This window comes from Heteronotia binoei, chromosome 12 (genome assembly GCF_032191835.1).
Source record: "Heteronotia binoei isolate CCM8104 ecotype False Entrance Well chromosome 12, APGP_CSIRO_Hbin_v1, whole genome shotgun sequence".
In the NCBI taxonomy this organism is placed as follows: domain Eukaryota; kingdom Metazoa; phylum Chordata; class Lepidosauria; order Squamata; family Gekkonidae; genus Heteronotia; species Heteronotia binoei.
In genome coordinates this window covers 63,786,808-63,810,144 of record NC_083234.1, presented here as the reverse complement: position 1 = coordinate 63,810,144, position 23,337 = coordinate 63,786,808, and the positions used below count along the sequence as shown (strand labels likewise).

Below are 23,337 nucleotides of genomic sequence, written 5' to 3'. Positions count from 1 at the left end.
TTGGGGTACCCAGAAAGAAACATAGTCACATGATTGTTATCAGTACCTACTAGGACTTTATATATGAAGACTACCTTTGATGGTTGGACTGGACACCTTGGAAGATTTTTTTTTTTTTTACGTTTTGGACTGTTTAATTTTTATTTATTTATTTATTTTCGCTATACGGTGTCTTACAATACCATTTGCGTGCTTTTTGAACTTTCTGATATTTTGCATTTACTTCTGGAATTATATGCATTGTGAGTTATTTTTGTCTCCCACAGTTGTCGCTGTCTTGCCTGTGGTCCCCCACTGTTGCTTATGTCTTGAAACACAGTGGGACTGCCAATACGCTGGCAAACCCATTGAATAGCTTCTTAAGGTGCCCACACTAATGTGGATGCTAGAGATTTTGCCATTTGCAAGACAAGTATTAAAAAGTATGCCTGGATGTATGGTGGGGGAGAAAGTGCCCACAGTTTGCAGTGATTTTTTTTTAGTGTTAGGGAAAGCCAACAACATGAACATGTGGATGGCGTGCTGTGGCTTTTTAATGTGTTTTTTTTTCTGAAAGGACTGGCAAAAGGATAGGTGGCTCCAATGGAAGGCAGAGAACCAATGAACATCAGGGTTACTACCAGCATGTTTCATATTGCATGGCGGGGTACAGATGGTGTGTGATTCATCAGCACTATTTGGGGTCCTTCAAGAACAATCACACCCACATCTTCGGTCAGGAATGCATCTTTCTCTTAATCTCTGAATGCATTTCCCCCCCTTTTGGATTGCAGGCCGACTGTTTCCACTTCTCTGAACTTGTGGCTGGAACACTCACGCCATACTCACATCTGATTTGTGGCAGACCCCTGGGAGTTTTGTTTCTTCAATTTAAAAAAGGAAAATTAAAAGCTTTCCTCTTTTTTTCCTTCCTGCTTTTTTGTTTCCAATTTCAGAAGCAGAACCCGAAGTTGACAACCTTCTGGTTTCGGATGCTACCCCAGATGGTTTCCGTCTCTCTTGGACAGCTGATGAAGGAGCATTTGACAGTTTTGTTCTTAAAATCAGGGATGCCAATAGGCTTGTAAACCCTCTGGAACTAATTATACCAGGTCATGAACGCACCCAAGATATAACAGGGCTGAAGGAAGGCACCGAATATTACATAGATCTCTATGGAGTTACCAGTGGACGGCGTTCCCAGCCTGTAAATGCAATTGCGACAACAGGTACTCTTTTGAAAAGGAAAAGAAAAGCATGAGTCACCCACATGTATGCAAGCATCTGTGTGTGCACCTGCTGTTATTCACATTTCTGTCCACATTGCTGTCCGCTTACACATTCAGAGCTCCACCCACCAAGAGAAGTTGTCCTGCAGTAGCTATATGTATATGCGTGTGAATGTCTTTCATATTTCTATTCACTGAAAGATCTGGAACACTCTGCATGGGTAGGATTTCTCCTGCACACGCTGCATTGAAAGGAATGGATTTTTGTGCACAATTGCATGCATATATTTGCATGTGTCTTTCTCATGTCTCTTTACATAAGAATCTGGAGCACAATCCACTGGGAAATGTTCTCCTGTGCAAGCCCTACAAAAGGAACAAATGCTTGCGCACAGCTCCCTATGAGATTTACATAGCAGGACACCCCAGTGGGTGGTGCTCTGCTTGCTAACAATTCATGTACAGCCCTCTACTTCCCCTTCCTAAAGTTTCTTGATTGGTTTTCAAGCATTTATAAGGATGGAACGTGCTTATGTTCCTGCCCTTGAATTTCTTATCCTTCACCCCAGACAGACCATTGGTTGTTTGGATTCCTCTAGTATACTTCATAGACCTCATACGCATGGAGTGTTTGAATGGTGGTCAATAGCATGGCATGTCTGATAGCCTAGCTGGAAGGTAGAGCAATGGAGCTATCGCTCCACTCAATGACATGAAACATGGCTTACTGCCTCAATTTATGGTCCTGATGAGCAATGCTGTTACTCTTTGGGTACCACTAAGATGGCACCCAAAGAATGCTGAACAATGGGCAACATGTACAGAAGGATGACATTTTTCTTCTCCAACCTGTTCTTTGCTGATGTAGTGAACGTGCCAGACTGTAAGTCATCATCAACCAAAAATTAGCCAGAAGGGAACAGTAGCCTTTTGCATAGTTACAAGGTCTATGTCTACCTGAGCCAAACATTCCTTCAAAACGTAGATCAGGCTTTTTTTTTTTTAAAGGATATCCATTGGAGGTTGGAATCCAGCTAAAGGATCCAGGAGCAAATTTGGCTCCCAGTTGGCTTTCCATATTGAAACACCTTCAAACTGCTTACCTGGTTAGACACTTCTCCATTTTATTGTACAGAGATCCATTTGGTAGCATCATAGACAATCTGACGTAGTATAACCTAGATACCAGTGTGGACAAGGCTGGACCTGCCACTGTGCAATTTCCTAGGGTGCTGGCCTTCTGAGGGCACCAAATGGGTCACCCCACGTGACTCAGTGATGTTATCAGTGCAAGGGGGGGGGGGCAACAGAAGTTAGCCTTGCCTAGGGTGCCAGACAGTCTAGGACTGGTCTTGAGTGTGGATCCAGTCTTCCTCTAAGGAACTAGACTCCAGCCTAAGGAACTGTCCAATGTAAGCAATGCTTCCATTGGAAGAAAAGCCTCTTAAATTAGAGGTCATGCCCTTAGCCTAGAAGAAGTCTTCAAACTTTGCTCAGTGGAGTTGGTAGGACAAGGGTAGGATCCACTCCGCTGGTTAGCAAGTGTGGCAAGTGTGATTAGGCCTCTGTGTCCTAAAGCTCTTGAAGTTAAAGCCACAGACAGTGGGCTACAACTTGGCAAACCAAATCTGGAACAGCCATGCCCTGTTGCTGGTTGCTATGCTTTAGACCAGCTCTGGATTATATGTTTACAACTGGCTGTCTAGCAGTGTCTCCTCTTTTCCACTGACTCATTGTAAATGTATGGAAAGCCACTGATGGTGGTTATAATTTCTTCCCTACATGCACATACACCATCCCCCACCAATGACAAGTTCTTAGACTTTTTTCAGGGAGATTTAAGAGTCCATGAGTAAGTTGCTGATAGAACAAAGACTATTAAAATTCCCAGGGAAATACCTCAAAGAGCATTGCTCCACGGAGCAGGGGCCCTCGACAATCTCTCAGCAAAATGGAATTAGCTTTTTGATTTATTGCTCTTGAACCTCTTTAAGGCTCTTAATAGTCTTTTTCTCCTTTGATGGTAAGGAGATGTTTTTCAAAGCCAAAGAGGGAAGCTATGGAGGGGGGTTGTTTTGTTAAAGCTAGTGAAAAAGCTGCTCTCAAACACGAAAGGCAGAAGGAAATCTGTGGCTCAGGCTAGAAAATAGTTTATGTGGGGAACACATTTAGGGTCCAGGTCCCCTCTGGCCATTGGTGGGATCGGGGGGGGGGGAGGGGCAGGATTGCCAGATCCAGGTTGGGAAACTCCTGGAGATTTGGTGACAGAGCCTGTGGAGGACAAGGACCTCAGTGGGGTTCAATGTCATAGGGCCCACCTTCCAAAGCAGCCATTTTTTCCAGGAAAACTGACCTCTGGAATCTGGAGATGAGCTGTAATTCTGGTGGATCCCCAGGTCCCACTTGGAGGCTGGCATCCCCAGTTGGCTAAGTAGCAGAGCCCCTGCTTTGCACAAGAAAGTCCCAGATACCATTCTTAGTATCTCCAGTGAAAGGATCTCATACATTTCATAGAATCATAGAGTTGGAAGGGACCTCCAGGGTCATCTAGTCCAACCCCCTGAACAATGCAGGAAACTCACAAACACCTCCCCCTAAATTCACAGGATCCTCATTGCTGTCAGATGGCCATCTAGCCTTTGTTTTAAAACCTCCAAGGAAGGAGAGCCCACCACCTCTCGAGAAAGCCTGTTCCACTGAGGAATCGCTCTAACGGTCAGGAAGTTCTTCCTAATGTTGGGCCAGAAACTCTTTTGATTTAATTTCAACGCATTGGTTCTGGTCCTACCTTCCGGGGCCACAGAAAACAATTCCACAGCATCCTTTATATGACAGCCCTTCAAGTACTTGAAGATGGTGATCATATCACCTCTCAGCCACCTCCTCTCCAGGCAAATGGACCAATGGCCTGATTCAGTATAAGGCTGGAGTGTAAGACAACACAGCAAGACTCCAGTTGCCCAACTCTCTAGTTAGCCTGCAGGCAAGCCATCTTCCCACAGATGCTGCTTCCTCTTCTGCACCTATTAGGTTGACAAACTGAAGACCCAGATGAGCTACATTTAGTTCATGCTTCCAGTTGCCCATCCCAACTCTATGGAAATGTAGGTAGATTTTAAAAAAAAAACTTATCTAGATATTTGCGCAGCAGTTTCCTTCCCAGTGGTGACCCCCAATTCATTTTGTGTCTCCTCCATTCATTCTCAGAACAATCACCCCATGAGATAGGTTAGGCTGAAACAGAGCGATTTGCCCAAAGTCATCCACTGAGCTTCCATGGAAGAGTGGGAGTTTCAACCTGAGTCTTATTGATCATCCTTCTTCAGCACTCTAACCACTGTGCCATAGACAGACAGGGATGGCAGTCCCCAGGTCTGGGTGGGGGATCCCCTGGTTTTTGGGGCATCTCCCTGCTGCCAGCCAGCTGGATGGTGGGGGAAACCCCACCCTGAACAGCCATGTCTCCATGCAGTGTCCCCAATGAGATCACATCATGCAGAAGTGACATCACATGGTGACACTGCTTTGTGGGCAAAACTCTATGGTTTGAACCCAATTCTGCCCAAAATGTAGAGTGTTGTTGTGTGATGTCACCAATGCAATGATATCAAATCTGCATGATGTCGTCACATCAGGGACATCCCCTCCCCTCCCTGAATGCCCCCCCGACCCCCCCTTCAGCATCATGAGGGGACTTGGCAACCTAATAATATCAATCACCATCACCACCTGTCTATAAAATAGTAACGAGCCCAGTAGCCCCTTTAAGACTAACAAATTTTATTGTAGGATAAGCTGTCGAGAAACACAGCTCTCTTCATCAGATGCATGGAGGGTATGTAGAAACTGCCCAGAGATATATAGGTGGTAAGGGGAGTGGGGAGTGGATGCTGGAAGTGAGTGCCATCTGAATGCAAAGCAGTTGCAGAAATCATTAATAAGAAAAAGCAGGATGTGCAGTCCAGGCTGGGTATGACCACTTCCTTCTATTGATGGAACACCTGAAAGGGAAAGGCAGTTCCTTCTGGTAATGAGATAACCGCCTGAAGTCCCTATTCAATCCAAGACTAGGACTGAGTCAAATTTACATAGTCACATGATAATTTGACTCAGTCATTGATATATAAATATGTGCATTCTACCTTTTCTTATTAATGATTTTTGCAACTGCTTTGCATTTACACGGCACTCACTTCCTGCATCCACTCCCCCCCCCCTCCTTTTACCACCTATATATCTCTGGCCAGTTTCTACATAGCCTCCGTGCATCTGACGAAGAGAGCTGTGTTTCTCGAAAGCTTATGCTACAATAAAATTTATTACTCTTAAAGGTGCTACTGGGCTCCTTGCTATTTTATAGACAGATGGTGATTGATAGGAACAGCATTTCATAGAAATATTTGGTTCCAGCCTCAGGCAGGGACATAGTTTATCCATCCGTTAACTCTGCCAAATGCTCCATTCCCCATCTCTCTCATTTCCTAGTTTATTCTCATGAGCTGAGTTATTTTATTTACTCTCCTTTGGCACTGAGCTCCTTCTCCTCTCCAAGGCTCAAGGTAACAACATGCGGAGGCAACAAAAGAGATCCACCAGCTGTGAAAACTATACAAGGAAAGATAAAAAAAAGCCCCTAGGCACAAAAACCAGTGGTCAAAACAAAACAAGAGTATTTTATCCTGAGGATCTTTCAAGCACCAGTTCAAGGAGACAAATGTGCTTCCAAAATAGCTTTCCCATTGCTGCAGTGCTGACCTGAGGATCCGTGTTTCAGTTCTGCTAACTGAATCTGTGATGCTCTGTTTTGCACCTTTTAAAGCTTCCTTCCCCGACTTGTTTTCTTATAAAATGTTCACATTTTGCAGCATCGTTTGTACATCAGTAAGCCAGCATTATCCAAGCCCTGCACAAATGCACGACACACAGTAAGGGGCATTGTTTTACAAAGTACATACACAATAAAAATGAACTTGCAAAATCCACAGCAAAAAGTGGAGGATGGAAACGACTCATGAATTTGTAACGGGAAATAAAATGTGAGTTGCTTATCCATAGTTTAACACTTGGATAGACCGGGCTTACTGGATCTGTTCAGATCTCAGAAGCTAAGCAGGGTCAGCCCTGGCTAGCATTTGGATGGGTGACCTCCAAGGAATGCCAGGATTGTTGTGACACAGAGGCAGGCAATGCCAAACCACCTCTGAAAGTCTCCTGCTTTGAAAACCCCTCTGGGTACTATGTCAGCTGTGACTTGATGACACTTTCCACCATCACCACCAGTCAAACTTGTATTTCTAAATCACCATCCTGTGCCACTTTATGCAGAGCCGGATCTAGGGGGCACAGGGGTCTTGCCCCAGGGGCCCCCCCAGGGCAGGAGGGGGAAGAAAGATCAGCTACTTTTGCCACTTCTCTGCCTTGCAGCCCCATGGCTCCCCCCCCCCCTCTTTAAAGACTAGCTGACCAGCAGGCTGCTTAAATGTGTGGGGAGCCAGATTGCCTGCCTTTGCCACCTTGGAGAGGCAGCAAAAGCAGCTCCACGGCTCTGCCCCCCCCCCCCAATTTAAACACCCCGGGATGTTAAAATGGGAGAGGGGAGTCAGATCTACCTTTGCTGCCTCTCCACAAGGTGGAGAGTCAGCAAAGGCAGCCCCACAACTCCCCCCCCCCATTTAAACACCCTGTTAGGGTATTTAAATGGGGAGGGAGTCAGATTGCCTGCTGCTCCCCCCATTTTTGAGTGGGGGGCACCATTTTTTGGGTTTGCCCCTACTCAAAAAATATGTGGATCCAGCCCTGCTTTTATGTCCAAAATCAGCCTGTAATACCCAAGGGGAGTTATCCCATTTTTTTCTCCTCTGGCAGCAACGTGGGTGAATCAGGTGGATGAAACAAACAGTAAACAGAGGCCAAGGTCTTCACCTGATGTTGCAACCTGGCCCTGGGTTCCAGGGGTATACTGCCTCTGATTAGGGAGGTTCCCTTTATTTACCATAGCTAGCATCTATAGATGAACCTCGCCATAAATCTAACCCTCTTTTAAACTCACCTTTACAGCTTTCCCTTCCCTTAAGAAAGACTGGTGTTCAAAACTCTTTAAAAATTAAGCACCCCATTTAAACTTATACTGTCAGCATCACTGTTATTTGATTCCCCCCCTCCCCCCCCCCCCGTATTACCATGTAGAAGTAAAGATTGTAAACGGCTCCAGGCAGTGGTTGGAGATCTCCTGAGATTACAACTGGACCGATTCCCCACTAGGCTTGTTCCAGCGCTGGAGCTCTCCCCCTCTACCCACTTCCATCTGATTTCACACAAGGTGCAGAGGGGCTGCGACTTGCCCTGCCTCTTTCCCACAGCAGGAAACAAAGTGGCTACACAGTAAATAGATCAAAGCAAAACCACTGTGCAAACACAAAATGAATCTGCAGGGGTGGCCAATGGTAGCTCTCCGGATGTTTTTTGCCTACAACTCCCATCAGCCACAACCAGCATGGCCAATGGCTGGGGCTGATGGGAGTTGTAGGCAAAAAACATCTGGAGAGCTACCGTTGGCCACCCCTGGAATAAAGTGTCCAAATAATTTATAAAGATACTCCAAATATACAGGAAGTATGATCCAGTCTCCCACTGTGCCTTTTGGAAACTGAATATGTCTTAGTTTGACGTCATTGTTGTGAGTTTATAGGATGGCTCTTGAATGAAGCTTGTTTGCGAAACATGGTATATCAAGTCGACATACGTTAAGGAAGGAACTTTGTGCCTTTGGAGCCTTTATTTTGGGAGACTGGATCAACATCATCTTGTGAAAATGACTGTGATTTAATTTCCAGGGGAAGCCTTTTGAATGGACCTTTTGCATTCTCCATGGAATCTTCTTGAAAATTATTGTGGAATCCATCCCCTCATGAAACATACTTTCTGTGTATTTGGGGTATCTTTATAAATTATTTGGACACTTTATTCTATTATTGTTGATTCATTTTGTGTTTGCACAGTGGTTTTGCTTTGAGCTTTCCCATGGCAAGCAGAAACCAGTTTTCAGAGGATCTTGCTTGCCAGGGGAAAGAGGCGAGGCAAGTCGTAGCCCCAGAGCAGCTTGTGCGAAATCAGACAAAAGCGAAATCGGACAGGGGAAAAAGAGCTCCGATGCCAGAACAAGCCTAGTGGGGATTCGGTCCCAGTGTTCCCTCTAAGCTGAGTTAGTTTGAGCCAGCTCACAGTTTTTTACCCTCCGGCTCACACCTTTTTGTCTTAGCTCAGGAAAAATGGCCCCAGAGCAAACTAATTTATGCAATAGCTCACAGCTTTAATGCCAAATAGCACACAAAGTAGAATTTTTGCTCACAAGACTCCACAGTTTAGAAGGGGTATTGTTACGACTGATTTCCAGGCAATAGAGACCTGGGCCTTTGGACAAAATGGTTGCTTTTGAAGCTGGACTCTGTGGCATTAAACATCAGCCTTTCCACTCCCCCAACCTTGTCCTCCCCAAGTTCCACCTTCAAAACATCCAGAAATTTCCCAACCCAGAGAAAAGTCTTGTTTAAGATCAACTAAAACGGCGCAACGCTGTGGTGAACTTTTAAGAGGCTCAGAATTCTTCCCCAGGTGATGAAAAGGGACTCAGAAGCTTCTTTCTTCGTGATTTGGGGACAGTATGGTTCGGCCTAGTGAAAAAGTACTTCTTGACTTCTATTTTGTTTTGTTTTTGGATTTAAAAACAAGTTAGCAGATTGCTTAGATTTTTTAAAAAATAGCCCATTAAAATGGAGTCAGTTTTTTTTAAACCAATCTTTATTATATACAACTTACATCATTTCAAATTAAATCGATCTAAATTTGAATTTTGCACGCCATCTGAAGCTCGCAGCTCCCACCGCTGCACGCCGTTTGCTTAAGTCGCAACTGGCCCGTCTCCATAGAAGCTTTTAATGTGGTTTGCTTCTGGTACTTTGCTAATGGACCTCCCACGTGAGGGCTGTTTATTTTTTAAAACATCTTAAAATCTGAGGTTGTTTTCATTGCAACTGGATAAAGAAACACCATTTAGAATTGAAAGGCTGAATAGAAAGGTCCAAGTGCCAGACTCATCTCCGAGTGTTTGGAAACCTCTTCTTCTTTCCTTCACCCTTCAGGTTGCCAAAAGAAGTTTCAGACAATGGCAAAAGGAGAGTTTAAAAGAAACCCAGGGCATGGGATGGCTTTGATTTGCCTGCGGTTTTCGTACTTCTGTCAAGTATGCAGGGAGCTATAAGCAAGAATATGAGGGAAATTTGTACTATTTAGAAAGAACTGATGGATTGTCATCAACACATGCATTTTCATTGAAAACGGATCATTGTTCTGCTACTTGGTACATGATCCTCCAAATAAATACATGACCAGAAACAACCAGAAAGGGAGGGGGGGGCGGGGAAGGAGAGAAAGAAGTATTTCAAATCACTTTCAACGTGTTCTCTGTCTGTGGCTCCTTCCACATGGGATTTTTTCCCTTGACAGAAAGCAGGAAGCCTCTGCGTTGAAGGGGGATGTCCACATGTTGCGCTCATCCCGAGCATGCTTCATGGTACTCTTGGGGCTTTCCCTATTGAACTGGATTAAAAACAAACATATTTAAATCTTGCACAAAGGAGTATCCTCAGAATGGCTGTGATGAAGGGTCCACATGGGCGCTGTTCAATTACAGGGGGGACCCCCACAAGATTGGCCTTGGTGGGGAAAATTCTGGAAATGGCTGAGTTGGATTATTTATCCCAGTTGATGGCTGGGAAATCTAAGGAAGAAGCAAGAGAATATTGGGTGAAACTATACGTTTGGCTAGACGCTCAAGACTCCTAAGACTCTTTGGTGTGAATTTCTATCTCCTTTCTCCTGTATTTGGTATTATAATATCATTTATATTGGAAATGTAAGCTTAAACAGACATTTTAATAAGAAGACTTACAATCACTAGAATATACTATTTAGATGCTGATGACTTAATGTAAAGAGATAACAATATGTGATAATATTTGTACCTTAAGAAAGCATTCTACACATATGCCAGAGGTTATTATAGTATTTGTAACTCTATTTTTCTATTTCCCTCTTACCCATTCCCTCTAACGTTTTGGGAAACCAATAAAATTTTTCAAATACAATTACAGGGGGCCACGCAGAGCTGTGCTCTGCTTAAAAATTGTGCAAGGTATCTCCCTTCCATATGGCCCTGCACCTTTTGCAGCCCTTTCAAGAGCTGTTTTACCTGTTCTTTTCTGAGCTGTGCTGTAGCTGCCACATGGCTTAGTATGGAAAGAGAAAATGAGGGGGAAATGGGGAGTTCTAGACCATGGAAAATCAGTGTTGTGTCTGCCCTTTGTGCAGGCATGATGGGGGGAAAGGGGTAGAAAGTGGCAGGGTAGTGTTGGGGCCAGCAGCAGCAGCAAGCGACACAAGAATGGGGGCATGTGGTCATTATTCCCACCCATTCATGAGATGCTTGCTGCTGTTGACATTGCAGGGGGGGAATTTCTGCATCCCTAGGTCTAAGTTCCATTTCCTCGCGAATCTGCAAGTCTTTTTTTTTTTTTAATGGAAAGTCCATGAAATTCTATATTTTACCAGACCCGCTTGAGTTAGCATAAATACATGGTTTCAAATGCTTCAGCAGTGTTCTGCACTACTCCAAAAAGAGCCCTACAGATTGCAACACTCGCAGGATTGTAGATTGATTTATTTAGGAGATCTTGATGCCACCTCTCCAGTGCCCTTCAGGTCACTTAGTTGCTTGACCCTGCATGGGTAGCAGAGTAGGAGACTCATACACCTTTAACCATAGAGTTTGTCTGAATGCCAGTGTCCCCAGTGCTATGGTGACAGGACATCTTGTAACCCAGGAAGTGAAATCATCACTTCCTTGATTATGCCAATGCCCGCATTTCCCTATCCGCCCCATTTTTCTCCACCACCCAGCTGAGCAGCAGAAGAAAGGGGGGACGGGGGGGGGGAGAGAATCTCCTGCAGGTGGGATACCTGACAAGCATGGGCACACTTAGGGCATTTTTTTTTGTAGCAGGGACTCCTTTGCATATTAAGCCATACCCCTCTGATGTAGCCAATCTCCAAAAGCTTACAGGGCTCTTAGTACATAGCCTACTGTAAGGATTGGCTACATCAGGGGTGTGTGGCCTAATATGCAAAGGAGTTTCTTTTCAAGGAGTTCCTTTCCATCTATACCCTGTGGCTAATAGTCACTGATGAACCTCTGCTCCATATGTTTGTCCATTCCCCTCTTGAAGCTGTCCATGCTTGTAGTAGCTGCCACCACCTCCTGTGGCAGTGAATTCCATGTGTTAATCTGTTCTAACCCAACTGCTCAGCAATTTCATTGGGTGCCCATGAATTCTTGTATTGTGAGAAAGGTAGAAAAGTATTTCTTTCTCTCCCTTCTCTATCCCATGCATAATCTTGCAAACCTCTACCATGTCACCCGTCAGTCAATATTTGCATGGAAACAGAACTTCTTTGCATATTAGGCCACACAGCAAAGGAGTTTCCTTTTCCAAAACACAGCAGAGCATAAACCAATATGGTGGCATGTTAAGCCCCGGACAGTGCTCTGAGTGCACCTTGGTCATACATCTCATATAAACTGTCACATTTCATAGAAAAGAACTGCTGTGGAAATTCAGAAGAATCATCTAGGGTTGCCCAGTAGTATGTCATAAACATACAGAGGCTGATCCAGGGAGGGGTTCCAGAATTCCAGTGAATGGAAGGAGCTCCTCCACATAGAACTGCTTTCCCATTCATTTCAGTGGAAGATGCTACTCCATATGTGCATTCCTTTGCATGTGAAAAATGGTGCCCTTTTCAGAAACAGACAAGAGCTTTTAATTGGCATGAGTGCATCTGTGTATGTGTGAATCTCTGAAATGAGGACACATCATCTAGCATAAAATTTGCATGCCATGTTTCGGCATTTACAGTGTTTCTGCTCTGGTGGGAGAGGGCAATTTAGGATTCAAGCAATACAGTTCTCTTGAGCTGCTCTGTTTGTGTCTGGGGTTGGATGCAATGTGAGTTGCAACTGCAAGATTATTGACAAAATTTAATCCTCAGCCATTAACGGAATTGTTCTGAGCTTGCCACAAAAACCTTTGCAGTATCAAACTTCCCATTCCAGTTGTAACATTGGACTAAATATTTATTGTAGTTTCAGCTCATGGACTGGAAATCTGAGACCGTTCTCTCTTTTTTCCTCCCTCCAACCAAGAGCGGATGATGAAATGGGTGGCATGTTAACTCCTTCTCCTTGTCTGTGTCCGTGTGCTTCTCTTTTGGCTAGCTATGGGAGCTCCCAAGGGACTCAGTTTCTCAGATATCACCGAAAACTCTGCCATCGTCAGCTGGACTGCCCCAAGAGCACGAGTGGACAACTTCCGGATTTCCTACGTTCCAGTTACAGGAGGTAAGGGGGGGGGGGTGGCACAAAAGAGGATAGGTAGGTATGAGGATATCCCTGAGGAAGTATGCAAGACATTGTTGGTTTGGAAAATTCCTATGCCACCACTCCAGGGAACCTGTCTAAGCGACGGACGAAACAAAACACAATAAAAACATAAAATATTTTCAAAGTTATTAAAACCCACCATTCAAAACACAGCAGAGTATAAACCAACACAAAACATGAAGCATTAAAATAGGTCTTAGAACATAAGAACATAAGAGAAGCCATGTTAGATCAGGCCAATGGCCCATCCAGTCCAACATTCTGTGTCACACAGCGGCCAAATATATATATATATATATATATACACACACACACACACACACTGTGGCTAATAGCCACTGATGGACCTCTGCTCCATATTTTTATCTAACCCCTTCTTGAAGGTGGCTATGCTTGTGGACGCCACCACCTCCTGTGGCAGTGAATTCCACATGTTAATCACCCTTTGGGTGAAGAAGTACTTCCTTTTATCCGTTTTAACCTGTCTGCTCAGCAATTTCATCGAATGCCCACGAGTTCTTGTATTGAATATTTCTTAAATATTTCTTGGGTGAAAGACAAACTATAGCATGCTGTTGAAAAGGATTGGGCCTTTAGTTAAAAGCCTGGGTGAACATTTTGCCCTGATGCCTGAAAGAAAGCAGCACAGGTGCCAGGCAAACCTGAAGGGGAAGGGCATTCTACAGGCCAGGTGCCACCACTAGAAAAGCCCTGTTTCTGGTTGCCACCCACCTCATCTCCACAGGTGGGGGGCACACACAACTGTGTTCCTGAGGAAGCTCTTAAGTGGTGGCCCAGAGAATAGGGAAGGAGATGGTCTTTCTAGAACCCTGACCTCTAGTCATTTAGGGTTTTAAAGGTTAAAAAAACAACACTTTGATTTGTGCTCAGAAAAAAATGGGCAGCAATCACAGATTTTTCAACACTGGAGTGATATGATCCCTGTATCCACCCCTAACAATAGCTTGCCTGCCACTTTTCAGATGAGCTAAAGTTTACAATTATGATACTTTTGTTTTCTACTTCGTTTCTTATTTCCAAAGTTAGTATATCTGATGCTCTAAGTCAGGCTGCTTTCACACAAAGATTGTGCACCCAAACTGGTGTAGGGGTATTTTTTTTTTGGGGGGGAGAGTATTCACACAGTCATCTTCCAGTTACTCACTTTCTGGGTGCTTCCACACTTTGCTCTGATCCTCCCCAAATCCAGTTAGTATGAACTTTTTGAGAAAGGTTGCAGGCAAAGCGCCTCTACACACTGTGTGTGGGGGAAAAGTGCATGCTCATAAAAGACCTGCCCTGATCAGCTCCATTGATCAACAACCGTGGGAGGGACAGTAGCTCAGTGGTAGAGCATCTGCTTGGGAAGCAGAAGATCCCAGGTTCAATCCCCGGCATCTCCAAAAAAGGGTCCAGGCAAATAGGTGTGAAAAAGCCTCAGCTTGAGACCCTGGAGAGTCGCTGCCAGTCTGAGAAGACAATACTGACTTTGATGGACCAAGGGTCTGATTCAGTATAAGGCAGCTACATATGTTCATATGTTCATTTTCCTTTCTTAGCCTCACTCACCCATAACTGCCGTTCCTTCCCTTTGCCAGTAGAGGGCTCACTCAGATTTCCTAGCATGCTAATGCTGTGGTGCTATAACTTCGTAACAACCAATCGCCATGATCTACTTAGTTCCTCCGAATTCCAGAATTTCCTTTCCTTTTGTTTGGGTGAAGAAGTACTTCCTTTTATCCATCCTAACCTGACTCCTTGGAAATTTCATTGTCTGCAAGTTTTAGTATTGTGAGAAAGGGAGAAAAGTACTTCTTTCTCCATCTTCTCTATCTCATGCATAATCTTGTAAACCTCTTATCATGTCAGTCATCATTTCTCCAAGCTAAAGAGCCCCAAGCTCCTTAACCTTTCTTCATAGTAAAAGCTGCACTATATGGCACTCAGTTAACTGATACATGTGGTTAACCAGCATGCTGGTCACCAATGTCTGCTGTCATAGGAGAGCAGCCAGTGGAGGAACTGGCCCTGAGTCCCAGCTATGTATGTCACCAGCTTGCAGGCAGAACACATGGGCAGGATCCTGCTGCCACAATCCCTTGCTCTCTGGCCCCCAGTTCAGCACTGGCAGGGTGGTGGGCAGGGACCGAGAGAGCTAGGACTCACCACACTCCATTAAATCACTGCTCTGCTGCCGAAATGATAAGTCAGCATGATGGAACCACACATTGGCTGTGATCCCATGCATTAAATAGTGCACTTGCAGTCCATTTTCAATGCACTTTCCAACTGGATTTTGCCACTTTACACAATAAAATCCAGCTGGAAAGTGCACTGAAATTGGATTGAAAGTGCCTTATTTAGTGTTTGTGATTGCAGCCATTCTGATCACGGGCACCATGGGCAATGTTGTCTAGCTAGTGGTGCCCATACCCAGTTACCCACCAGGAGCAATGCCTGCTGTTCCTTTACCTGGTTTCAGGCTGTAGATTACCAGGCAATGGGTCTGCACTTGGTTAGCCATGAAGTTTGGTTAATCCCGGTTCCCCCAAAGATGCCAGTTAACATGGCTTTCACTGTAGGACGAGCCCCTTCTTTGCAAACTTTGTTATTGGTAAATGTTTGTGTTATACATCTATTATCTAGAAATGTCAGCCAAGAAAGTTCCTCTTAGGAGTCCATTAATTTTGAACGTTCTCTGCAGTGAAAATTTATTTTGGGGGGAGAGAGGAGCATTTGCAAAACTCATCGAAATCATTATTGATTCCAGGTACCCCCAGTATTGTAACAGTTGATGGAAACAAGAGTAGAACCAAGCTGGTAAAACTGATTCCAGGTGTAGAGTACACTGTCAGTATCGTCTCTGTCAAAGGATTTGAAGAAAGTGAACCTGTTTCTGGATCTCTAACCACAGGTATGTATAAATCCAGATCCTGAAGGGAGGTAATTAACCAAAAGAAAACATGAATTAAGAACCAAAAGGTTAAAGAGATGGAAATCGGACCAAATATAAATTATTCTGGAGATGAAATAAAATGACACAAGGGTGTGTTACTTATGAACAATATCCATAAACCAAGGCAGAGATACGATTCAGCAGCTTCAGTTTAGAATAACCTTCTGCCCTGATTAGGTGCACGTATCTTAAACGGTAGACCAATTGTGTACTTGCAAAAAAATCAACACAGTCCTAATGAGCACAGTTTACCAATTTTTTTTTCCAGGAAGAACTCATGTAATATAGAATAATTAAAAATCCAAGTAGACATAGCCATAAAAATTACCTTCCTCTCTTGGTGCAAGGGAAAAGCCAACAGAACGTCGCAGTGCCTGGTGCAAACAGTCGTACCCCTCATATGCCAGTCAAAGGGATGATGCAATCAGAATAGTGGAATAAAGGGGGATAATGCAATCAGAATGGGATGGGGGAGAAGTGTAATACATGTACCAATCCAAGGCCACAGGAGGAATAGGAGGAGGGAGAGGATTCATTAAAATATTTTTGAACACAACCTTATGACATTTTTATTATAATAGATGAATTTAAATAATAATTTTTAAACATTCCCTTCCTTTCCTCTCCCTTCCAAATGTATATTTGGTCTAATTTTCAGAAACGATCATGTTACAACTGCAAAGTCAGGAGCCAAGCTGTAATAAATTATGATTGGCCATTGAAGAAAACCATTGGGTCAAATGGGCAGGGGTGGAATTCTAGCAGGAGCTCCTTTGCATATTAGGCCACACCCTCCTGATGTAGCCAATCCTCCAAGAGCTTACAAGGTTCTTTTTTGTAAGCTCTTGGACGATTGGCTACATCAGGAGGGTGTGGCCTAATAAGCAAAGGACCTCCTGTTAGAATTCCACCCCTGTGAATGGGTATGGTTAGGGTTGCATAAAGTGTATGTTTGATTATTTTATTCTTATTTGATGCTATTATTTGGGCCTATAACCATTTTTAACCTTATTATAATAAATATGGGGGGGGGTTATATTTGTTTATATTTACATTCTTTGTAGAGATATCCAATTATTGGGCCCCTTAGTTATTGGGCAACTTGTAAAACAAATATAACCAGTCTGTGTTCATTTTAGCACAGGACAGGACAGACTATTGGAAATATGCCAGAACCAGATCAAAATTCCAGCAATTCCCACTAATTGCTGGTATCTCATATTAGCCCCCAAGAGAGTCATCAACTTCACAACCAACAATAAATCCAAAATCTTTTGTAAGCATTGTTGTTTGTCTGAGTCGAGTTGTACTTTCCGCAATTTGGCAAAAACAAAAAGCTTGTTTGTCTTCTTCCCTGGCTTCTTTGCCGAAATTTATTCCACTAGACCTTTGGAAACAAATGGTTTCATTATTTATTTCAAGGTTAATGTTCCTATTTTTATGAATTTTACAGCTGTTAGCATTGGGTTAGATCCAAAGTTCCACAAGAGAAGCAAAGATCATGGAAGGGGATTTCCTGCTTCCTCAGTCTCAATTGCCGAGAGTCCCTTCAGCTACCCACAGTTCTGCTCCTGTGGGGGTCCAGGGAGTTGGGAGCCCTCACAAGCTGCACAAGGGTGAAGCAGAGATCTGCAGTGAGAAAAGAGATTGGCAAAAATATCCCCCACTCTTTCCTCTGCCAACAGAACCCCCATTCCACTTGCAGAAATGCTTCATTGGCTCAAACCTCGTATTTGAATTGGCTGTTGTGCTTGTCTGTGATTACTCCACACACCATGCTTTATAGTTATCAGTAGATTTCTCTTATGCCATTTTTTTTTTTATCGTTCAGAAGGTTCACTGTGTTTTGTTTCCCGCTTCTTCTGAGTTCTGGTTTGACTAGATCAAGATGGGTAGACATGTTAATCTGTTTGTAGCAGTAGGAAAAAAGTGAAGAGTCCAGGAGCACCTTAAAGACTAACAAAAATTGTTGTAGGGTAGGAGCTTTCATGAGTCAGATGTCATCTGGCAAAGTGAGCAGTGACTCAAGAAAGCTCCTACCCTACAACAATTTTTGTTAGTCTTTAAAGTGCTACTGGACTCTTTTCTTCTGGTTTAACAAGGATTTCTAAAATGAATTCTGGAATCGGAGCATGCCCAATTTATGGTAGAGTTTGGTTCTCTTTCTTTGAAAGAGCCCAGTAGCACAGAGTGGTAAAGCTGCAGTACTGCAGTCGGAGCCCTCTGCTCACAACCTGAGTGCAATCCCAGCGGAAGCTGGGTTCAGGTAGCTGGCTCGAGGTTGACTCAGCCTTCCATCCTTCCGAGGTCGGTAAAATGAGTACCCAGCTTGCTGGGGGGAAAGTGTAGATGACTGGGGAAGGCAATGGCAAACCACCCCGTAAAAAAGTCTGCCATGAAAACGTTGTGAAAGCAACGTCACCCCAGAGTTGAAAATGATTGGTGCTTGCACAGGGGACTACCTTTACCTTTTTTACCTTGGTTCTTTTGTTTCATTGGCATCCCTAGGTTATGTCATTAATGCACACATGTGCATTGATAAAACACTGCAAAATCAATCATGATCCATATATGCATAGACACAACAGCATCAAAAGTCTTTCTTTGTGTGTGGTGTATACATGTGGCCCTGTGCATTGATAAAAGAATTTTTGATACAACCATATGTAGAATCACATCAAGCTTGCTAAGCTCATTTTGCAAGGAAGGAACAGTAGACCACGATACTATGACATAATGGGACCAGGGGTGTGTGTTTAGCCTTAGCCACCATACTGTGATAATTAGGGCTGAAAGTCTCAAGGTGGTGGCTGGAATCACAGAGAGCAGTTTCCCAGGAGGAAATGGCTGCTTTAGAAGGTCAACACAATGGGATTATACCCCACTGAGGTCTCTGCCTACCCAAACCCTGCCCTCCCCACGCTTCACCCCCAAAATCTCCAGGTATCTCCTATCCCAAAGCTGGCAACCCTAAAACGAAAAGCAAAATGGAAGCTGGAAGGATTTTTCTGAAATAGAAGCATCAGATCATAACAGTGCCATGCAAAATTAAGAACTCCCTCACAAGAAGGAACAGAACATAGCCACCCATGTGATAAACTGTGAGCAGTGGCCTCTAGAGCAGGGCCAGTGCATGGGGTTCTGCCGCCCACGGCAGAATCCCAACGTGCGCCATTTCCCCCCCTCCTGTAATTTCTTTGTGTGCGTGCAAAGTGTTCGCTCACCTGGGGCATGATGACGTCACACCTCATCATGTGCCGTTGTTTCTGGGAGCAGGGGCTGGAAGAACTCTCCCAGCCCCTGCATGCTCAGAAACAACACGGCACCTTTCAGTCCTGGGGAGGGAGAAGGGGCTGCCCTGTCCTCCTCCCCTCCCCTCTTCCAACTGACAACCGGGCAGAGGGATCCTACTTTCCCCACCACTGCACCACTTCACTTACTGAGCCTCCATGCCCTTGGCCCCGCAGCCTTCCCCATCCCATGCCTCGCCCAAAGGAGGAAGCCCGTCTGCTTGCTTTCCATTCTCTGTTGTCCGGCAGTTGCTGTGGCTTTTGCGGCAGCGTGAGTAAATCCCGCGGGGTTTCAGCTGTGCTTCCAAGTAGGCGGGTAAAGGGGAAAGCAGCCCACCCCCACCTCCGGCAAGATCCCAGGCATGTTTCCCGGGAAGTAAGTCCAAAGCCCAGAACTGAAAGACACTGTGTTGTTTCTGGGCGCACAGGGTGTGCCCAGAAACAACGCATCCCTCCAAGAGCCAGCACCCGAGGCAACTGCCAAATCTTGCCTTACGGACCCACCGGCTCTGCTCTAGAGAGCCACAGGCTGACAGAAGATCATCCCTGACTTTTTTTTTTTTTTTGCCTTCTGTTCTATGATTTCCCAGACTTGACTCTGGGTTTTTCCACAAGAAGCTTCTGGAACAGAGAAGGAGAGAAATATGTCAGCTAAGAAAGAGGGATGATACCAAGGCTAGAACTTGCAGCCAATGTGCCTTCACCACAATCCATTTTGCTTTGTCTCAACATTTTTGAAAGTCCTCATTCATAATGGCTTCCCTTTCCCATGGGGATAATAATTTGTTCATGTGTCTGCACTACAATGAGGTTGCCCCTTATATGTCTCTTCTTTACTTCAGCACTTTTAAGAAAGCCAGAAGGGAGAAATGAGAGCTTGTGATAGCTCTGTTTATTTTCTTCACATGGAACTAGGATGCAGGTCGGCTGAGAGTCAGATATTTGTCAGCTTACTGTGAAATACCCTATATACTCGAGTATAAGCCTAGTTTTTCTGCCCAAATTTTGGGCAGAAAAAAACCCTCCTCGGCTTATACTCGAGTCACTATTCCGCCCGCATCCCCGGAATTCCAAGGACAGCTAAAGCTGCCCCCTGCTCTCCTCTCCTCAGTGAAGGGGGAGGGGTCGTGCTGGGACTGGTGTTTTCAGTCTGACCAGAAATGACTTCTGCCTTGGTATTGTTGATTTGTGTTCTGCACCACCATTCTCCTCATCTTTCATTGCAAGCAGCATTGTGGCCTTACCTGCCACAGGAATAGTAACTGCTGCGTTTCCCACCCTCGGCTTATACTCGAGTCAATAAGTTTTCCCAGATTTTTGGGGTAAAATTAGAAGCCTCGGCTTATATTCGGGTCGACTTATACTCGAGTATATACGGTACTTGACCATGGTCAAACAGGATCATGTATTCCGTCAAGCCAAAAAAACACCCTTGGTGAAAAAAAATACTGTGTTTAATATTTGACTTTTTTCTCAGTGTTGGATGCCCCATCAGGACTGGTGGCTGTCAACATCACAGACTCTGAGGCGCTGGCTGTCTGGCAGCCAGCAATAGCTGCAGTGGACAGTTACGTTATTTCCTACACTGCCGAGGGTGGTAAGTCAAGAACTCTCTTTGTGTTACAAAGCTTTGCAGCCACCCTGTAGAAAAGCTTCAGAAACTTATTTCTGTCTTTGCAAGGGCTTCCCAGTGGGAACTCATTTACATATTAGGCCACACCCCTGACATCACCTTTGTTTCCCACAGAGCTTTTCTTGTAGAAAAAGCCCAACAGGAACTCAGTTGCATATTAGGCCACACCCCTGATGCCAAGCCAGTCAGAACTGCATTCCTATGAGTTCCTGCTCAAAAAAACAGCCCTGTTATTTGTTCCCTGCCTTTCTTCCCTATGGGGATCCAAAGTGGGTGACATTATTCTGCTCTCTCCCCATTCTTTTCCTCACAAGAACCCTGGGAGATAAACCCTGAGAGTGTTTCAGTTTTATTATTACAGTCAGTGACCAGATCCAACTGACAAAAGCATTATTAGGTATACAAGTATTCAAGTTAAGCTCCCGTTAAAATAAAAATAGAAAATTTAACCAAGAAATTACATAGTAGAAAGAGAATAAAGTTTACACAAAGTAACATATGGAGCAGAGGCTATTAGCCACAGTGTATTGTTGGAACTCTTAGTCTGGGGATTGATGCTCTGTATTCTTGGTGCTTGGGGAGGGGGCACAGTGGGAAGGCTTCTACCCCCACTGGTGAACCTCCTGATAGCACTTGGGGGGTTTGGGGCCACTGTGTGACACAGAGTGTTGGACTGGATGGGCCATTGGCCTGATCCAACATGGCTTCTCTTATGTTCCTGTCTTTTCCTTTGTCTACAAAGAAAAGAATTGCCTTATTTTGAATTTACTCTGAGAATGTGTGATTGGCCTAAGGTCACCCAGCAAGCTTCCATGATGCAAAGGGGATTCCAACCTGGGTCCTCCAGATCCTAGCCTAGCCTCTTAGGGATGCCAGCCTCCAGAAGGGACCAAGAATTACAACTCACCTCCAGACTGCAGAGATTAGGTCTCCTGGAGAAAAAAGATGCACTGGAGAGTGGTCAGGCTGGGATCTAGGGGGCCCAGGTTGGAATCCCCTTTGCACCTGGAGTATGGCATCCTTAACCTAGGATATTTCTTTTGACAGTTTTCTGTTTCCAGACACGACCCCCCCCCCCATTTTAATTCATAGACATCAATAAATTGCCATCTATATTTATAAACATTCACAGATAATCACCGCTTATAAAAATGTTACAACATGTGTGGTCAATACAACTGAATCTACAAAATGAGCAGCAAGGGGCAACCAATTATAATCCAGAAATTCATCTGGCACCTTGCAAGGCTCTCCTCTCTAGATTCATCGATATAAGCCAACTGGTTAGGAGCAAACAGGCTTTGCAAATGGAACAACCTTTACACAGGTCAGTTAACAATTCACCTGGCAACTCTACTAATTCCCTGTTCTTCTTTTCCTGTTTAGAGCCAGAAGTGACTAAGAGTGTCTCGGGCAACACAGTAGAATATGATCTTACTAACCTTCGTCCCGCTGCTGAATATACTCTCAGGATGTATGCTGTTAAAGGACCGCAGAGAAGCACTACTGTCTCCACCAAATTCACTACAGGTACCCTGGAACATTTTGTCTGTCATAGGTTCCAAATGAAGCTACGGCAGGAATTCTACCCAGAATCAGGATCCCCAGAGCCGGGCATAGGTCTGTGCAAGATGAGAGAGAACAGTTTGCATTTTCTAAAAAGATTGCAGAGTTCTACATGCAACCTGTTCTGCATGCAGGTAGAACACTGGGTAACAAATCCCAAAGCTGGCGGGGGTCATGTTTGAGAAGGCCCTGCTTAATGTACACAAAACTATCCTATCTCACAAAAGACGAGAACTTTTGTGAGAGCCTCCTTTCTGCTCTTGTGGGTGGGGTTTATATTTCGAGAGATTCTTGTGTTTCAATTATAACATGTAGGCAGACAAGAAATAAAATAGTTGTGGGGTGGAGACATTTCATCAGAGATGTGCCTTATGGGAAAGCATCTGTTTTGCATGCAAAAGTTTCCAGGCTCAGCGCTTGACATCTCCAGATAAAGGATTTCAGGTAACAGAAAGGGGGAAGGATGCTCTGCCTGAGACCATGGAGAGCTATTCAGATCAGAGTAGACAATATTGAGCTTGAATGACCAGCAATCTGACTTGATATAAAGCTTTTGCCCATTATTCCATTGGAGAAGTGCTCTTGTACAGCACATGCTTCCGTGGCTTTTTTTGTAGCAGGAACTCCTTTGCATATTAGGCCACACACCCCTGATGTAGCCAATCCTCCAAGAGCTCACAGGGTTCTTAGTACAGGGCCTTCTGTAAGCTCTTGGAGGATTGGCTACATCAGGGGTATGTGGCCTAATATGCAAAGGAGTTCCTGCTACAAAAAAAGCCCTATGCTTTGCATATAGGAAGCCCCAAGTTCAATTTCCAGTTAAAGGGATCTCAAGTAGCAGGTGTTCGGAAAGACTTCAGAGAGCTGTTGTCAGTCTTGATACGTTCTACTGAGCTACAGAAACCAATGGTCTGATTCAAGGCTTTTTCTGCATCCTCATTTTCCTTGCTTGAAAATTCCTGTTTCTTTGGAGGGTTTTTTTTCCTGCTCCTCCAACATTTTGCTCCCTGAAATGGTTGATTTGATATTACACCCGTTTATTTCCAACATATCTCCCTACAGATTTAAACTGCAGGTTTTTATGCTGGAAATAAAACATTGTAATAGAAGATCAACCACTAGAGGGAGCAAAACACATGTGGAACAGAACCTGCCCCCCCCCTTCCGAAACAGGACTTGAACCGCAAGGA

At 44.4% G+C, this 23,337-nt stretch overlaps 1 protein-coding gene across 8 annotated transcripts in view; it reads left to right on the top strand.

Moving 5' to 3' along the window:
* Positions 1-23,337, top strand: part of TNC (tenascin C) — a 77,396-nt gene that overhangs the window by 39,207 nt on the left and 14,852 nt on the right. For 7 of the 8 annotated variants that reach the window (XM_060251794.1, XM_060251793.1, XM_060251791.1 and 4 more), the window contains 5 exons: positions 936-1,208; positions 12,538-12,660; positions 15,473-15,616; positions 20,426-20,545; positions 21,968-22,111. In XM_060251794.1, coding sequence (XP_060107777.1) covers positions 936-1,208; positions 12,538-12,660; positions 15,473-15,616; positions 20,426-20,545; positions 21,968-22,111 — 804 coding nt within the window. The remainder of the gene's footprint in view (positions 1-935; positions 1,209-12,537; positions 12,661-15,472; positions 15,617-20,425; positions 20,546-21,967; positions 22,112-23,337) is intronic. The other variant, XM_060251795.1, reaches the window with a different exon arrangement.